This window comes from Drosophila willistoni (assembly GCF_018902025.1).
Source record: "Drosophila willistoni isolate 14030-0811.24 chromosome 2L unlocalized genomic scaffold, UCI_dwil_1.1 Seg168, whole genome shotgun sequence".
Lineage (NCBI taxonomy): Eukaryota > Metazoa > Arthropoda > Insecta > Diptera > Drosophilidae > Drosophila > Drosophila willistoni.
In genome coordinates this window covers 18,459,219-18,478,419 of record NW_025814047.1, presented here as the reverse complement: position 1 = coordinate 18,478,419, position 19,201 = coordinate 18,459,219, and the positions used below count along the sequence as shown (strand labels likewise).

The window sequence follows — 19,201 nt, the reverse complement described above, 5'->3', positions numbered from 1 at the left end:
CGACAAACAACAAAGAGAATTTTAAAGAAAATCAAATTAATCGATTATTTGAGTGACTTTCAGCAGAGCATCGCTTAATGCATGTGACAACCCAAGATTGTATGTGTGAAATGACTGGTTACGTGTGGAGAGAGACAAGAATTGGCGACCGTGGGGAGAAAGTCAAAAACATGCGAGCGTGTGGAGAGAGTCGTTCCCTTTCTCTTGCACCGTTTATTTTGATTGCTCGAGACGCTGGATCAATCTGTGTTAAATTTGTCTGCGGCATCGAAAATGTCAGTGGTGATTTCTCGTCGATTTAATGAATATATTTTTTGAATATATTCTCCAACTTTGTAACTTTGGCGTCGTTGTTAAATAAAAAACGGTTATCGATTTTTTTATTCGATGTAAAAGTTCATGTAAGCCCCTAATAAATTTTATCACCTTCACTAATGTATTGTATAGCCTTCCATTTAATAATTACAATGATTTAAACTAATTCGTTAGACCAAAAAGTAATGTCCCGCCACAATTTTAATTGGTTTTGGATTTGTATAGAAATATTAATTTCTACATTGGAAGCTGCTACGCAGGATACTTATTGTGCAGAGCTTTCACAAAAGGCACTGAGTTTAATTTTGGGGCAAGCGTTTAATCCTCGATACATGAGTATTGATCCACCTGGAAGACCAACTGAAGATACTTACAATTTCGAAAATAAAAGATTTTCTCATGATTTACCATTTTACGTCGACGAAGATGTTATATCATTGGGAAGCAATCCTGCATGGGATACCAACCATTTTACCTTTTTTGAAAAAAAAGAGAAATTTTCGAAACAGCAAAAGGATAAGCGTGCGAGGAACATTTTTGGTGATAAAGATGGTTATGTGAAAACAGATTTATTTAAGCCTCGCCCTTGGGAATGCCTATCAAAGGTGAACTGGATTGATTTGGGATTGAATTATTTTCCACGCTACATTCGATCAATTGAATGTGTAGCACGAAAATGCTGGTACGGACATTTCAATTGCAAACCAAAGTCATTCACAATAAAGGTTCTACGACGAAAAACGGGATCTTGCATTCATATAAGCGATAAATTAATTTTTATTACTTCAGAAGAATTTGAAACTGATCAAACACAGCTCTGGATTTGGGAGGAAATAGCTGTAAATTTTTGCTGTGAGTGTGTTATGCTTCTTTAAAAACGTCGAATTTTTTTATTCATGAAATAATAAATTCAGAAAAAAGTTAACAAAACACTTTAATGGCATTAGGAACCACCGATATTTTAATTGGCCTGGCATCGTACTCCTCGCCATCAATAGAATAAAGTAAACTTGCTTTAGGACTTGATGGATATAACTGAATGGTTCGACTCTTCAGTACTAAGCTAGGTTGTATGTTGCTAATGGCTATGTTAGGAATATTTTTTATAAAATCCCAGCCAGGATGTAATGAATTAATAAACTTGCTTTCCAATTCAACAAAGTTTTCCTTATTTTGGCTACAAGCAATAGTCAAATCATTGGCCTCAATTTTTCCCTTAATTTGAGTGCTGCAGTTGTTATTGAGAATATGTTTCTTGGAGAATTTTTGAGAAGAAGGCTCGATTTTAGGTGTTACAAGTTTTCTGATAAAAAAGGAGCCACTATCATTCACAGCAGGGGTCGGCGCCATCGGTCTGTTCAGTACGGCGCAGTTCCTGCATCCTGGGCATGGCGGAGTATATTCGTAAGCAATCTCAAAACTCCAATTTGATTTGTTCGATGTAGAAGTCAGAAGCGCAGCTACATAGTGCTTTACTGGGCCAAAATACCAATACTTGTCTTTTGAAGAGTCTATATTCTTTAAAATTCCCCACGAAAAACGATTTAGTCCGAATATTGGCTTTAAACGATTAGCGCTTTGCTCATTGATGTTATCGTAGTTACTAAGAACGTCACATTGAATCACGCTTTTATACTCAAACTGGTTTTTAAGCAGGGGCAATAATGCACTTGTTAAGGATTTTACAGAATCCAAATCATTTCCAGTTATAGCAAAATTGATTGACGGTGATTCGCTTTTTCGACCAAGTGGCAGTAAAGTTAGCGGACACAAATCTCCAGTTCTCCGCAGTAGGCCAGTTACTACCTCGGAAGTAGTCCCCTCTCCACCTGCAACAACAACAACATCAGGCAAGTTGGTAATTTCCTCAATAAATGATTTTGCATGTCCAATATGATTAGTTCGAAAAATTTCAACTTTGTATCCGGCCAAATGCAATAGGGGTTCACAATATTTTTTGAACTGAAATGGAACAAAAATTATATCTAGATTAAAACTAATATCCACATGATGTAACCTTTTTAATGGTAATGCTAAATTTAGGAATTAATTCAACAAACAAACGATTAAATTCTTACGATTTAATGTGGAAGAAAGGAAATAAGAAGCGTATTAAAGTGTCTATAGTAGGAGAGGGTAATTGAGAGTAGGGATACAGGGGCCAGGAAAAAAAAGACGCACAAAATTAACGTGGAAGAAAGAAAGTAGGCAGAAAGTGACACTTTTGTTCGACAATTGTTTGTATTGCATGACGGTGAAAACATAAATCACATGTGCCAAATAATTCGACGCGAAAACGTCTTTTTTTTTTTTAGAAAAACTTAGCCAATAAAAAAATTGTTCAATACATATGCACATACATATCAATTAAAAGTTGGAGAGAATACAACTTTAGAATAACTTCGGATAAATAAAGCACAAATTATAGTATGTATTTATATGAATGTAAATCGCCTCCGCTTTAAAGCTGCAGACAGTGCTTCCAGAAGCCTACTTTGTCTTTTGCGAAACAAGCAAACAATTCGTTTACTGACGCAGCGTGTAGTGGTCACGCTCTGGTTGTGGGCACCCCTAAGTAACCTTTGACAGAAATTATATTCTACTGATCTGAGTATGGTGGTGTGGTGAGTGGTAATTAATGACAGTACGAAGTTTTTGAGTTGATACCGAAACGAATACACATTTTGAATAAAAGCCGTGAGCATTAAAAAAAATTAACGGATATTTATTTATTTACGTCAACTAACCAGCAGTTGACGAAAAAGCTTAAGATGAAATACAGATAACAAATTAATTAAAGAAGGTAGATTAGCTTTATACACAATAAAATATCCCCGACCCGGTGGAGGTGGTTTATTTGCACAAGGTGCCAGCTATGCCCCACTTCACAGCCAGTATGGTCAGGGATGAGTTGCAAGCAATCCAAGTCCAAAACATATTCAGCAGTTTCGTTGTAGATGATTGAAAAGTATAGCGCGAAGAGAAGTGACAGAAAGATGAGGAGAGATAAGGTGAGAAAGGTTGTTAAAAGATTGGCAAAGAACACGAAAAGGTTCTCGTACAGAGTAGTTAGTGAGGCATCTACTAAGGTGAATAGAAAAAAGTTTCTGGTCCGTCGTGAGGGAACACAAAAATATAGCGTATCTAGTAAATTAGTAGAAATGACTTCGCCGTTGACAAGTTTATGGAGAAAGAGAATGCCAAAAACGAGCCTACGGTTGTAAAGTGAAGGAAGATTAATAAGAAGAAGTCTGTCAGAATAAGAAGGTAGGCGAAGACTCGGGTCCCAATTAAGACCGCGTAACGCAAACTTAAGTAATTGCTTCTGTACCGATTCAATACTACGCTGGTGAACATCATATTGCGGGTTCCACATTGGCGAGCAATATTCGAGAGTAGGGCGAACTCACGAAGTGTATAAAACCTTTGTTACATAGGGATCATCAAATTCTTTGGCCCAACGTCTAATGAAGCCAAGAAGGCTGCATTTAAAAATATACAATTTAAATGTGGGATTGAGACAGGATAGGATGTGGGATTCGAAGCAATAGTAGAATAAGTCGACTGAAAGAATTTAGCAAACAGATCTGCAATATCTGAATCATTATTAGCTGGTCTGGTCATTAAGTCTGAAGGTGGAAGGTAGTAAATTAGAGCGTCGCACAGTGGGACCTTCTGGCATTTAGCGATGCAAAAATTTAATTTCAAAAATTTAAAAAGCATATGATAAAGAATACCTTAAGCTTCAAAATGAATGTTTGTCAAAAGTGCTGGGTGTTTGTGGTGCTGTAATATTCAAGGTCAAAGTCAGAAAATATATCCAAGCATGTTTTTCCTTTAAAAATGGATCGAAACCCGGTTTTTTTCAATCACAAATGGAATTTTTGATTGTTTTAGATGACTATGTAACATTTTTTAATGTTTTAATTTGATTTTTTAACATAATTACAAAATGAAAAAAAAAAATTTTTTTTAATTTTTTTTTAGGTTAATTTTGAAAATTTGCTATTGATGGCTGATTTTCTTCAAAATAATTTTCAATATTTACATCAGTATCTAATAAACTCAACATTTCGGGACTATAGTTGCTATTCCAAATCCTTTCGTGATCGCACGTGTCTCAGTGATGCAATAGGTGGGTGCGAAGAGGCTGCTAGCATGTTAAAAAGGTCTTCATTTTGTCTAACACAAAAAGTTTTTAATGTATTAGTGTATCTGAACCTTTTATAGTCCTTGTTTTTACATTCCTGTGCTTCTTCGGATAGCTCTCCAAGTGGTAAACACAGATATTCTATTAAATCCTTTCCGTGAGCCAAAATCCTATGTACCGTTGGGGTAAGTTTTTTTTTGCGGATACAATTCAGTCAAAAGATTTCAGTCCTGATTTAAGGTGTTTCCACTTATCAAGTTAAAAAATATCAAAGAAGCTAACATCGGCTATGCCGAAGTTTATATACCCTTGCAGTCCTAGGTAATAATAATTTTACATGTTTGTTTTCTGCAACTCAATTCATCAATATACAAACAAAACAATTTTACTCTTTATTTTACAATTTGTTCTTCTTCTTCCCGCATTCCCAAAGCAAAGCAACGCACGCTTACACGTACAGTGTAGCGTTGCGTCTGTGTGGGTATGCATGTACTCTGTTGATGACGAAAGACGTAGTAGACAGCAAGCAGCGCTGCCGGCAGAGCCGATTATTATATTGACTGTAAGTTGTGTTATATTTATCCGATCACACTCAAATTTTGGGATCTGGGGTTTTATATCACATATGTAAATTTCATAGCATACTCCAATTTATATAAAATGTTTCTTCTAGTTCTTCTAGAGCTATATGATATAGTGGTCCGATCCTGATGGTTTTCATATTTTATTTTTCTCGGGTAATAAAAAAGGCCGAAAACAAAAACGTCTCCTTATGTGCGTTACAAACATCTGACCAATTTTATAATACCCTCTGCAAGGGTATAATAAACTGTCGCAAACGAGAGGAATGAGTAGCTCTTTATGTTATATTTTTTGAATTAACTAGGTAGAACGAAAAATCGGTATTACCCTTTTTGTATTAATTAGGTAAACAACTTAATATTTACATCCAATTAGGTAAACGGAAATAAAAACGACCAACAAATAGGACAAACTTTTCATCAACTTGAATAACATTTACCTGTTTTGTCATTTTTTCCAAAGCAGGTAATTAGCAATTTATCATTGTAGAAAGGCATATATGTAAACAGGTAGTATTTGCAAAACAGCATTACGCAATGTTATCATTTAAATACAAAGAAGCTACAGGCCAATACGCATGCGCTCTTCTTCTTCCTTATACCTGTAGCGGATTTTTTTAGGCGAGGTTGCCTTAGTTTTATGGCTTACGCATCGCTGTCTCAGGTCTCCCCATATTGGGACTATATACATCTGATAGGTAAATATTTCACCTACCTAGTGTATGTATTGATACTCGTTGAGTCTTGCTAGTTTTATTCCATCAAAGTTCAAAAATGCTAATATTTAGTACATTTTTTAAACGCTTCTAGTTCAATAACTATTTAAGTAATTATTAAAATTTATGAAACGTGCTTTTAATAAAGAACATACTTTTCAGATAAAATCCAATCCAAGATCGATTGTTGAAATCGCCAAATATTCAGTTTTAAAGTTACGATTTTTTTTTAAATTATCTTTTTTTCCTTTTTACTAAAAATGTCTCAACTTTGGGCGCCTCTAGCACCCATGAATCTCAACCGATTTCAAAAATTTTTCGGATTCATAATCTCTGAAGTATTTCCTATCGATTGCATATATAATTTTTATAAACGCGACCATGAAAAAACGTATTTTTGCAACGCTATCCGAGCAGAGGCCCAAGTGTGCGTCGTTTAGAATTAACAAAGTTGTAAAATCTTTTGGGGTTCTTATAGAATTCAACCTTACATCGGACGATATTATTATTGTTCCATTAAATTAGTAACGGAATTGTAAGAAATAATAACTTCAAACAGGGTCTCTTATCTGTTTTTATACCCTTGCAAAAAGGCTATATTAATTTTGGTCAGAAGTGTGCAACGCATAGAAGGAAGCATTTCCGACCATATAAAGTATATATATTCTTGATCAGCATGACGAGACAAATTCAAATAGCCATGTCCGTCCGTCCGTCTGTCCGTCTGTCCGTCCGTCTGGATCAACGCAAACTCCTCCTAGACCGTTGGAGCTACAGAGTTGAAATTCTGCATGTAGGCTTGTATATACTGCAGGAGTTGTATATCTCGGATTCAGCCGGATCGGATCACTATATCATATAGCTCCCATACAAATGGCAAAGTCACGAACAGTGACTTTTCTTAATAACTTCGCTATTTTCTGACCTATTGTCATGAAATTTAATATTGGTGAGTTAATTACACATATAAACGACTGTGCCAAATTTTATCAAGATCGGGTGACTATATTATATAGCTCCCATAGGAACGATCTGTCGAAAACAGTGACTTTTGTCAATAACTTCGTTACTTTTAACGCGATTGCTTTCAAATTAAACATTTGTTAGTTTAATATACATCTAATATACATCTGTATCTATTAATGAATGTGCCAAATTTTATAAAGATCTGGTGACTATATCATATAGCTCCCATAGGAACGATCTGTCGAAAACAGTGACTTTTGTCAATAACTTCGTTACTTTAAACGCGATTGCTTTCAAATTAAACATTTCTTAATATACATCTAATATACATCTGTATCTATTAATGACTGTGCCAAATTTTATAAAGATCGGGTGACTATATCATATAGCTCCCATAGGAACGATCGGTGGAAAACAGTGACTTTGATCAATATCTTAGTTTTTTCCTATGCTAAGATTGTAAGCCGTTCTTTCGCAAATATTAGCCTTTTAAGTGAAACGTTTTTCTGCTTTTATGGCTATAGGTAAGAAAAGAGTTACCAAAACAGTTGCAAGGGTATACAAACTTTGACGCGGTCGAAGTTAGCCCCGGCACTCTGGTTTAGGATTACTTTGTGGAATGGCTACGTTGGCTGCTGTTTTTATGCTTTTCGTAAGTCTGGCAACGAAGAAGTTCAAGTCGTTGGTCGACGGAAACTGGAGGTTTTCAGGTTTTTAATGTGTCAAAAGGTTAATAGTAATAAGAAAATTATCGCTCCCATGTAAATTTTGGGCAATTGACCATTTGCTGTATGGTACTAGGGACACAGAAGTCATACTCAGATCAATGTTAGTAAGAGTTGTGAGTTGAATGGTGGGTGGCAGGGCCGTCATTTAAAATAGCTAAGTTTGTTCTGACTATGAGATCTTCAACTTGATAACCTTTGGAATTGCGAGAGCTTGACCCCCAAAGTGGACTCCAATCGTTGAAGTCCCCGACATAGACTATAGGCTTATGAGCTGACTCTACAATATTTATTAAATCTGAGGCTATTAGTCTTTGGTTGGGGGTATATAGGAATTAAGAATTATAATATTACGGTGGGATAAAAGCTCAATGTCCATGGAGCAAATGGAAGAGATTAGGTTGATTGTTTTGTGTGGGATGTTATACTAACGCCATGCTTCGCATGAAGATTGGAAGAGTTATTGAAAAAATAACCAATAAATAGTTTGGGAGTTGGAACATGAGTATTATTAGATTTGACATTAGTCTCTTGTAGGCATATAATATCCGCTTTTGTTTGTTTAATTATTAATAATAGATGCATGTAATTTTTGAAATATCTGTTTATGTTCCATTGAAGAATTGTAAGGGTCATTATTTGGAAGGCGTAAAGTGGATATTATAAACAGTGGAAAAAGTTTATTTCTAATTGCATATCAGAGTCATCCATAGACTCATCTGATATGGTGTTATATTCTTTTTCAGTTAAATGTATAAAGGGACATAGTTGAAAGGTTTGTGTTAAAAAATTGTTTAATTTGGTTGGTTTGGGGTTGTTTGTTGCCCAGAGCAGCATAGTCGAAATCGACTGATCCGTTTTTGTTATTTTCTTGTTGTTCTTGCTGATAAGACAGCGGCGATGATGTTGTTGTTGTTGTTTCTTCAATTGTGACAATAATTGTCCTGTTTTTGCTTACTTTGTTTTGATTTGGATATGAGTTGTAGTTTTTGTTGTTTTTCGATCAGATGTTTTTTCTTTGCTATTGTGTCCAGCCTTCGTTACTGCAGCGTAGGAAGAAGGGTTGGATTAGTTTGTTGTTGTTGTATTAAAGAGTAACTAAGCTTCGCGCATTGTACATCTTTTTGCACCTCATTGGGTTTGGTATATACTCCCGTAATTTTACCTAATGCCATGGAATACCGATTTTGTTGGGAGGGTTTAATGCCAATATCCGTGGTTTTGGCGACTTTGAAAATATCAATGACTTTTTGGTATCTCAGTTCTTATATAATATCTTCGTTGGGAACGTCGGAGAGGTACGGAGCGTATATTGTGCCTTTTACTTGGTTTACAGTTTTATGCATTTTGCACGTGATGTCGCAAATGCCCGGTAAAGAAGGTGAGTTGATGAATTTTTCAGCTTCGCTTTGATTTTTAACCAGCATCAGCAGGTTGCCGTCACGCAAGTTATTGATGGAGGAGATGTTGTTAGACACTAGGAGTAGGGCGTTTTACACGGCAATACAAGAGAAATCTGAGATTTCTTTTCATTGTTTTTTGATGCGATTACAATGTTTTCGGATTTTCGAGGGTTATTGTTGGAAATTCGGGGAAGATCAAGTCGATGTTTTGTCTCTTTTTTTTTTGCCGGGGGGCTGTCAGACAGCAACGCAAACTGATTGCAGCTCAGAATAAAAGGCCGAGGGGGAGGCCACATAGTGTGATGAAATAAGCTTTAATTATAAGAACTAAAATACAACCTCGTGGGTCGCGAAAAAAATTCACCGATTGAACCCTGCTAATACGAAAATTGACGTCTGCTGACGATAGCTAGTCGAAGACAGCGTCATAAATATAAATAAGGATAATATTTGTTAGTTTTGAATATCTGTTAACAACAATACAAAATTTGATCAAGATCGGATTACTAATTCATATGCTCCCATAGGAGCTATCAGTCAAATACAGTGACTTTTATAAATAACTTCGTTTTTTGGATGCGATTTGTCATGAAAATCGGATAACTATATTATACAGCTGTCATATAAAAAGACCATAAAATAGCATGCTACATGTGCCGAATTGCTCCACCTATGATTGTACGCTGTTCTTTCGCGAGATCATTAGACTTTTAAGACAAAACCTTTTTCGACGTGATAGCTATACGTAATGCAGGAGTAAAAAAAAAAGCTTGTATGGGTATAGAAACTTACCCCCAGTCCTCGATTTTTTAAAAATTTGTAGAGGGATTTGTTTTAATTCTAAGATTATCGTAGTTTGGAAACTAGATAAAACACTGAAACGATTAAACTAAACGATTAAACAAACGTGTCTGTGGACACGCGTAAGAAACGAAGCTGCTTACGCCCTTCTGCACTATTTATGAAGCATGGCAAGATGAGAAGATGGATAATGGATGTAATTTAAGCAGAATTACAAAAAAGTTTCCTGCCGACTAGTTCTATTGAGAATTTCCTTGCGATAGATAACAATTTCCTAAAAATTGGGTATTTTCCTATATCTTGCAAAACTGACAACAAACTGACAGCATTTTCCAATGAACTATCGACCGATTAACCTCGACGCGATCTCTTTCTAGAACTATATCAAACAGCTGTCATACAAACGGGAAAGTCAAGAAGAATAGCTTCGTTATTTTCTGAGCTAATGGACATAAAAATATAATATGATATACCTATTAATAACTGTGCTGTTCTTTTGCGAACATTAGACCTGTTACATAAAAGGGTTTTGCACCTTGACTTTGGGAAAGGGAAGACGTTTTTTAGAGCACTTAACCGAACACTTTTCCTAATGACTACTATTTTGTACTTACTATGTGTGACTGCTACATTGGCACACACCAATATGGTAATACTCTCTTTTGAATTTTGGTGGCTGTCTATAAAACGTTCGTGTTTGCTAGACGAATTGCTCAGGGAAATACTAAAAAAAAAAACTAGTTTCATCTACATTATATTTTTGTTCATAAGTAAGTTTTTCTTTTAAACGAAACACTTTAAGTCATTTGCAAAGAGGGTGGTAGCTACTTAACATCGCGATGACTTCTTAAAATATGGTGATGAATTCTTACGTCTTTCAACTTTTGTATTCTAGCCGGTTTTTAAATCTATTTAGACAGCCCTTATATAGCACTTGACAGTGACCTTTAATTTCGTGATTCCCAACGAGTTAATTTATTAAAGTATGGTATGGATTCACAATTCTAGAGCCGTTAGCAAAGTCTGCTGATAAGACTACTTGGTAGTTTTTGAAATAGCGCAAACTTTTGGAGAAAAAAGTAAAATAGTTGCAAAATCAAACTAATCATTATTGTAAGTTAACTCGGAAAACAATGAAAGTTATCAAATTGTTCACAAAAGCAAAAAATACTTTGTGCTTCTACTTCCCTCAGCATTATTTTACTAGGTAAATAAATTTTACAGCAGGAATGATTTCTAATGAGAATACTATCTTATTTATTAAAAAGTTTATATATCCTTGCAGTCCTTAGAAAAAATATTTTTACATGTTCAAAATTTCAATTCAATTTATCAATACACAACAAAACATTCAAAGTTTGACCCTTTTTACTAAAATTTGTTTCTTTTTTCCCCTCATTCCCTAAGCAATACACATATAGTTTATGTAGCGTTGCGAGCACCTTCATCGACACTGACGCAAAAGTGCTGACGGTGTCCCAAGCTGGGGGATCGGCGATCATTAGCCTGGTCAAATTCTCCGACTTTACGCGATACCCCTTTGCACACTCCAGGGAAAATCTTGCTGCTTAAAACCTGAAGCAATGCAGCAAAATAGGTTCAGCGTCTTCCGATATCCCGCTGCCGCACCACGTGCATTCGTCCGAAGTTTCGTGGCCGAATCTCTTCAGATACATTCTGAAGCAGCCATGACCACTCAGTAGTTGGGCCAGGTAATGATTCATAATGCTAATGTCTGGGATGAGCGTGTGCGTCCACCTTCCCTTACTAGAGACGTCCCAGCGTTCTCGCCACCATTGCAGTAGCCGTCGACCTTGCCTCGGGCCGCGCTTGTTTTTGTGTGTGTGTTTTCTTTTTTTTTTAACGTTTAATATATTTCTTGAATCTACTCTTAAATTAGAGTAGCCTAGTACTTAAGCTAAGTCCTGGGGATACTGCAGGCGGCCTAATTAGTTATTATTGGGTTGATCTGTCATTTCTTTTAAGATGAGTTTTATTATTAGATCGCGTAAGAGAATTGGCAAAAGCATTTGGATGTGCATCCAGTTTTGCAGAATACTTTAGTTGCTGACTACCTATTTCAGATTTTACGCTAGGTATATTTAGATCATTTTGAATGTTGTCGTTCCGTATGTATCACGGAGCCTCCGTGATTGATCTTAAAATCTTCGAATGCGCCCTTTGTATAATATCGACATTGCTGGTACTTGCATTCCCCCATAGTACGGCACCGTAAATCTAGATGGGTTTCAGTACGGAGTTGTATAGGAGGACTTTATACTCCAGACGAGCATTGATGATCCAATGTAAGCTACTTGCTTTCAGTTTAAGCTGTGACTATTTTGCTTCGATGGGCTTGCACCAAGTTAGTCTTCTGTCTAGGTGGATGCCAAGGTAAGTGACATCATCGGTTTGAGGAACTAGTACGTTGTTTAGCATTAGAGCTGGACAGTTTCTTCTGTTAAGCGTTAATGCAACATGTTTGCATTTCTGCTCGTTGACCCGGATACGCCAGGTTGCTAGCCATTCCTCTACCAACTTGAGGTGTTCCTCTAATTTTGCAGAGGCTTGTATTGGGCATTTGGATCTGCTGAGGATTGCCGTGTAATCGTCAAAAGTGGACGTTGTAAGTCTTAAACTCGTTGGTAGGTCTGCAGTGTACATCAGGAGCAATGGGCCGAGTACAATGTACACACCAGTCAAAATCTTGACTTGAATTGAACAAGTCAATCGCATAACGGTCCGTGTGATCGAACCGGCTTGAAAAGATTGTGTCTTGGGATGCCAGAAATGAGTTTAGTCCGATCTGCAGGACCTTTTCAAAAAGGTTCGGAAGACATGGCAGCAAACTAATTGGCCTATAGGATGATGGCTGGGTTTTGTCCTTTCCCACTTTAGGAATCATGATGATAGTGGACCTTTTCCATGTTCTTGGGAAGTAGCCAATTCTTATTATAGCGTTGAACAGTTTGCAGATGTATTGTATGGAGATGATAGGGAGTTCTAGGATTATTTTCGGTGTGATTAGGTCATGGCCAGGGGTTTTTTTCGGCTATATGTGGTTTTTAATACCTGCAGTGATCTCGTCCGATTAAAGTTCCGAGTACTCACTATCCGTTAATGTGCTCGAAGGGGGAAGTACAAATGAGTTTGATGTTGGATTTGGCTGGAAAACCATTTTTAGATGTGTGTGTGTTCGTCACTGCGCGCCCATCCACCGGTTGGTCTCCTTATCGGTGAAACTGTCTCTCGGTTGGTTTCCGTCGGTTTTCCGTTAATAGTTTTTCTATCCGCCGGTTCGTAGGCCTGTCAACAGGTTTAGTGTAAGAAGAAGCATGTGAAGTAGATACTGCAGCTTGTTGCAGCTCCCAGCATTCACTCAAATGCAGCGACGCACATGTCAATGTTTTGTTGTTTGTAAGCCTATATGGGCGATCAAGTACTTGAGGTCTTGTTAATAGTGTGAATAGCACTGGAGAGTGATCGAAAGTTAAATCTAGCAGTGTATCCGCAGAAATCCGATTACGCGGAATCCTCTTGGTTACTGCGAAATCAATCAATTCATGCACTTTCTAAGGGACAGTAAGTAGGTCTACTCAGTGAGACGAAATCCATCTTATTGAGTAGGTTGATTATTGTGTTGTACAACTGCTTGCCTTTAGTATTTACCAGGCGAGATCCCTAGTGCGTATGTGTGGCGTTATAGTCCCCTGCTGCAATGAAGCCATCTCCAAGTGTGTTAAAGAAATCGGTAAATTCCTTTTCAGAGATTGAGAAGCGTGGTGGGCAGTACAGGGCAACGAATGTAGTGTTGCCGCAGCTGGTTAGGATAGTTATAGCAGTTGGATGATTTGTTGCGTAGAAAGTATATTTTGGATTTGAAAATTATTTCCACTTGGAGTTTGCTAGCCAAGTTCTGGTGCGCTAGGTTGCGGATTCTGTAGATGGTGGAGCAACGGGGTCTCTTTCGCGGGCTCCGTCTGTCCAGATATACTAAGACTGATTGTAGCAGGCATGTTAGATGATCTAAGAGCCTTGGCGAAGAATACCTCCGGTGTAGTTTTGGAGGCGTTGAAGGTGATTTTTGGTCCAGCTGGGGGTTTGCGCCCGTTTAGGTGTGATTTAAGATCCTTGAAGACAGGACATCCTCTGTAGTTGGCCGTGTGGTTCCCTCCACAGTTGCTGCATAGTCTTAGTGCGACGTTGTTTCTGTGCTTGGTGCAAATGCCATCTTTATGATGTTCGCCACAGCCAACACACACTGACCTAAGATTGCAATTGTTAGAGGTGTTTTACACTGCGGTGGTTGGGCTCCTCTACGGTGATTCTTCTGTGCAATAGGAGCTGTAGGTTGTAGATTGGGTGCACTTCATTTGGCTTCGACCGCTTTGCATCTGGTTGGAGCTCGAGATTAAAGAGCGGCTGTGCGACTTTATTCCTGTTGATGATGTTAACAACGGACTTAACTGCAAACCCTTTCTCGGCCAATGCGTTTGCTATTTCTGGGGTTGAAACCGATGGCTCAATCCCTTTTAACACAACCTGAGCTTTACTGCTTTTTAGTTGGTAGGTATAGAAATTGATATTAGCATTACGGCGGTACTTTTCCAAGATGCGGAAATTGTCCTCAGTTTGGGTTTGACATTTAATTTTTTTTTTTGTTTCCCCTATTGAGAGGGGTTACAAGTAAGTCATTTGCCCCTACTGTTTCTAATAGCTTCGAAATCAGGGCGCTGCAGTTGGCTCCACGGATTTATAAATGGGTGGTCTAGCCGATTTAACTTTATCTACAGCGTTGGCTTGATCGTCTTGCTGATCGGCCAGAATTTTAAAACAATTCCCGCTTAGGAGTGCTACTCGTTTATGTGGTTTATTTATTTTCAGCGTATTGCCATTTTTTTTTGCGGGCTTGGCTTCCGCTTAGTTATTTTAATATATCTATCCATTCCAGTTTGGAGAGAAGGCGTTGAGTTTATTGTTGTGGGTGATGTGGCGTTGACGGCTTGAAGCAGGTCAATACTTCGGAAGACGTTGCAGTAGATGCTGTCAACGAGCTGACAGTGCTGGTCAGTGCAATCGGGGACCCTTTTATCGATATTGATGGAGAAGCACATTGGTCTCTGCACGGTAAATTGCTGTTGGTTGCTGCGTGGTTTGCACTTTCGATGTTCTTGCTTACGGTAGCATTCAGTGGGGTAGGCGACACCACCAAAAAGTACGCGTTGTTGCGTTGGACCGAGAGTCGACGCTCACGTTGTTGTTGTTGTATCGAGAGAGCTTGGACCCGAATTGATGGACATGGCTTTTCCAAAAATTACGCAGTCTGTTGTTGCAACTTAGTATTTCTTGCTATTAAAACAAACTAATAGCAATATGATTGTAATTAGGCTTCTCTGTAGTGTAGTCGTGTAGGACTCCAAAGTTAACAAGCGCGTCTAGAATGCGACTCCATTTGGCTGAATTAAAGGCGTTTCTTATGTCTAGTGTGGTTTCCAGACACTACTCCTTCGACCCGCCTTTTCATTTATCACCTGCTATACGAAGACGCTTCGAGCGGAGTTTTTCCCGGCTTGGTTAGCAGAACTAAGTTGTGTTTTTTCCATATGGATGGAAAGGCACCTCTCGAGTGTCGACATGATAAAGTTGGCTACCGCGTCTGCATCTCCTAGGCGTACATCACGTAAATTCTCCAACATGATGCTTTGCCACACCTTCTGCTGCCAACTTAAGTGCTTTATTTGTAATTGAATCTAGACCTGGAGCCTTGTGGTCATTCATTCCGACATTTGGAGTACCTTTTCCGGACTGATATTGCAAGCATCTGGTGGTACACTGGGTAAGGCCGTCCTACTGTGCTGCATTTGAGATTCTCCTGGTGTATCAGGTTTAGCAGCTCTGAAATTCCTCATTGGTACTTTGTATGCCCGGCCCCAAAGGTCGTTTTCGGCGGCGTCGCACAGTTCGAGAAAGCATTTTTTTTGTTGCTTCCTTAATAGCATTGGCTGGTGAAATCAGACCTGCCTCGTGATCTTTGATATTAGCATCTGGCTTGCAGGCACCGTTTTCTAGCCTCCTCGATGGCCGCATTCCACCAATAGACTGCTATCTTTTGTTTGGTGTTGCCCCTTTTGGGTCGCCATATTGGCATCACACGCTGTTGAGATCGCATCTATCAGCAGTTGGGCGCATCTGTTTGGCTCACAATTTTTCCGTGCATTTCCGTTGTTTGCTGAACATCTGCCGATTGTGCACATTATGGCCAAATGATCACTGGCTGTGAAGTGGCTGCAAAGTTTCCATGCCAAGCTGAGCCAACTGGCTGCCCGCAAATGTCACGTCAATTACGGATCCTTAGCCAGCTCTTTGGAAAGTGAGCTCCGAGCCAGAATTCAGCACTGCAAGATCCAAAGCCAGTTGCCTCTCTTCTGGCTGAAGGTGTACATTCCGCACTAGTTTGAGTGCTTTGTTGGGAATCGCGTCCGGACCGGGGGCTTTTCGGTCATGCATTTGTAAAACAGCCGCTAGCATCTCATCTGTGACACACATGTGATCAGTGTGCTCTATATGCAGCATTTCCCATGAGCCATATATGACGTATCTGGAAAGAGCGTTTACACTATATTCGCCATGTGGCCCTGGAAACAGAGTAAGGCTGCTATAGTATGCGGCATGCTTAAGATGGCCATCTGTTTGCCTCTGAAGAACTTGCGCAGGCCCCTTATACTTGCCCATCATAGCCATTGACTTTTTTATTTCCACTTCTGACGATAAATGGTCGAGGTTTCGCATTCCAAGCCACGCCTTAGCTTGATGGCCCAAGACTTAGCTCAGCTCCTCAGTACATTTTTTGATGTTGGCCATTCCACCCCCCTTGGCTTCGAGAAGTAAATAGCCCGTAGTCGGTTTTCTCGTCCCATCTCTCAAAATAGGAGCCAGCGCCGTGTGTGTTTTTTTTTTTCATCATTTATTTACAAACATTTAATTTACAACTTTAATTTTCGGACTGCAGGCATAAGAGAGACTCTTTGTTTCGGGACGTGCCAGGGGGAATTGCTTTGCAAAAACGTTTCCTTATCATACCTAGCCGTTTCTTACGCGTTCTTCATGTCTAAGCACTTGACAGACCACGCCAGCAAAGCTGTGATTAAGTTGTCAGGTGTAATCGCCGTGTTGGTCAGATCTGCCAGCCTTTGTCGCTCGTTGTTAAATCTGACGAATTTGAAAATGATGTGTCCTGCGTCTTCGGTTGTGCTGCTACAGCAGACCAAGCAGTAGGGTTCATTCTCATGCCCAAACAGGTGAAGATAGGATCTAACGCATCTGTGTTCTGTTAGCAGTTGTATGAGTTGGAAGGAAACTTGGCCTTGTTTTCTCTCCATCCAAACTTTTACGCTTGGGATGAGAAGCGTCCCTGCCAAGCCGCAAGACTCCGAGTTCTGGCCTCATAGCTGGCAGCTTTTTTAGGTGTGCCGTGGTTGACGGCTACTGCAATCGCATTAGCTTCATCTGCAAGTAGATCGATTGGAATCATACCCGCAGCGTCCTCACATACAATCCTGAAACCACTACAAACCCGTAGTGCGCATAGACGAGTAGCCTGCGCTCCTGTTTTCGGCCTCTGGCGTTAATCATCAGTCGAGATAAGGCCTGCCCAGTGCTCGCCGCCTTGTACAAGTGTCCTCGAAAACATAGACGAGTGTCTATCCATACGCCCAGGTATAGCCCGCTTCGAGACGATCATTGATCTTCCTACTGTCTTCCTACTGCTGATACGCACCGCTTCCGTGCACCGCCTTATGCACGGCCAATCAGAGACCGCCTTATGCACAGCCAGTGAGAGACCGACTGAGTCGCGCCAGTCTGTGATTTTTCCAATTGCACAAAATACAATCGCTTCAGTCACCTCAAGGTCGTTGGCGACAATCACCAACGCTTCGTCATCTGCGTATCCAATAGTTTCACATCCTTGTGGTAGAGGAATCCGCAGAATGCCGTCGTACCACAGTAGCGGGTCTAGTAAGGAACCCCAGCAGAAATGTGGCGACTGTCGAAACTCTCGTTTGTGTTAAAGCGCAACACTCTCCCATCAACTTGGTTTGATGGCCAATTTGCATCCAGTCGCTTCCTTTCCCGTTGGTAGCGCCTTCTTGCGATTAGGCAAGCCCTCCGTAGATCTCCAATTTCGTCGTTCCACCAGAAGACTGGTTGGTGATGTTTCCTGTAGGGTCTTGGATCGGGCCATACTTGTGTCGCAGGCTGATGCCAGCATGCACATAGCTGGTCAGCCATACCTTGAGCAGATTCCACAGTTAGAGTATGGTGTTAAGCATATCAGCTTTGAATGATAATTCCACTGACTGAGTATGTCTCTGTTGTGGATGAGATGCCTGTGCTAGGGAAAAAATGATGGCCTCATGTATAGAACAGCTGACAGCCGCCATAAAGCAAATCTCGCCAAGCTGTTGTTGACAAAACTTAGATCGATTATTGATCCTCTGCCTGCGCGGTTTAATGTGTTGCGAGAGCCTCAACTTAAAAGAGCGATGTCTAATAAGGCTAGCGTCTCCAAAAGGTCGAGCCCGTGAGCATTTGTTATATTGCTTCCCCATTCCTGGGCCCACGCATTGAAGTCTGCAGCAATTATGGACGGGCTGTGCGCTCTCGCGTCCGCCGATAGTTTGCCCAGCGATTCGAAGAAATCCAGATAGCTTAAACTAGGCGGGAAATAGCAAATATATATCGCTTGCCATATATTAACGCTCTGACGAAGTGCCCGCCTGCTAGCTTCGAACGGGCTTGCCGGAAATGCTACATATCCAATTGTAGGTAGTCATCCTACGAAATGGCCACGTCAGACGAATTGCCAAGTCAGACTTTGTTTCAAGCACCCTTTGGTTCAGCAGCTTGTGAGCCGCTTTGCAGTGGTTCAAGTTTGATTGAAATTAAACATATCGTTTTCGTGTATTGTTTTTTAATTCATTTATTTATTGATTTACAACATAGTACGTACAAAGCGACACATGATTAACAATTGTTTGATGGATTGTGTATAGGGTGTAGGGAACGTTACTTTCGCGACTAGCCAGTGGGCCATTGCATCGAAAGTACAGAAATTTCGCACTTACCCTACCCTAGCCCTCTCGTGTTCTAACCTGCGAAGCTCAGCTGCTGCAACCGCCGTATAGTCGCTGCATGCCCTCCAGTTCGATTTGCTTTCTAGCATTATCGAGATTAGATTGTCCGCATTAATAGAGGTATCCAGCTGAGTTCCCAGCTCCGAAAACCGGTCACACGTGAACGTGCATGGCTAGCATCCTCCTGAATGTCTTCGGTTCTCCAAGTGCATAATGCACTGGTGTCGATCTTGAGTCGATGCAGGTAGCTGCGAAAGCAGCCGTGCCCGCTTAAGAACTGTGTCATCGGGAACGACGCTTGACCATGCTTTCTTCCTACGCAGCCTCTTATATTCGCGATTAGTGGGTGAGTCCATCTTCCATACTAGTTGCGTTGTTGCTGTAGTTGGGCTAGTAGGTCGATTGGTGGC

The 19,201-nt window shown here is 39.8% G+C and overlaps 2 protein-coding genes across 2 annotated transcripts; one reads left to right on the top strand and one right to left on the bottom strand.

Annotated features, from left to right (window-relative positions):
• The first annotated feature begins 422 nt into the window (after positions 1–422).
• Positions 423–1,190, top strand: LOC6653243 (protein trunk). The gene has a single exon (XM_002075573.3). The coding sequence runs from the start codon at positions 501–503 to the stop codon at positions 1,188–1,190; it is 690 nt and encodes a 229-aa protein (XP_002075609.1). The 5' UTR covers positions 423–500.
• Positions 1,177–17,899, bottom strand: LOC6653241 (acylglycerol kinase, mitochondrial). The gene is made up of 4 exons (XM_047009686.1): positions 17,749–17,899; positions 17,368–17,670; positions 17,049–17,163; positions 1,177–2,332 (listed from the first exon to the last, which is right to left on the bottom strand). The coding sequence occupies exons 1-4, from the start codon at positions 17,897–17,899 to the stop codon at positions 1,237–1,239; spliced, it is 1,665 nt and encodes a 554-aa protein (XP_046865642.1). The 3' UTR covers positions 1,177–1,236.
• Between the last annotated feature and the right edge of the window lie 1,302 nt (positions 17,900–19,201).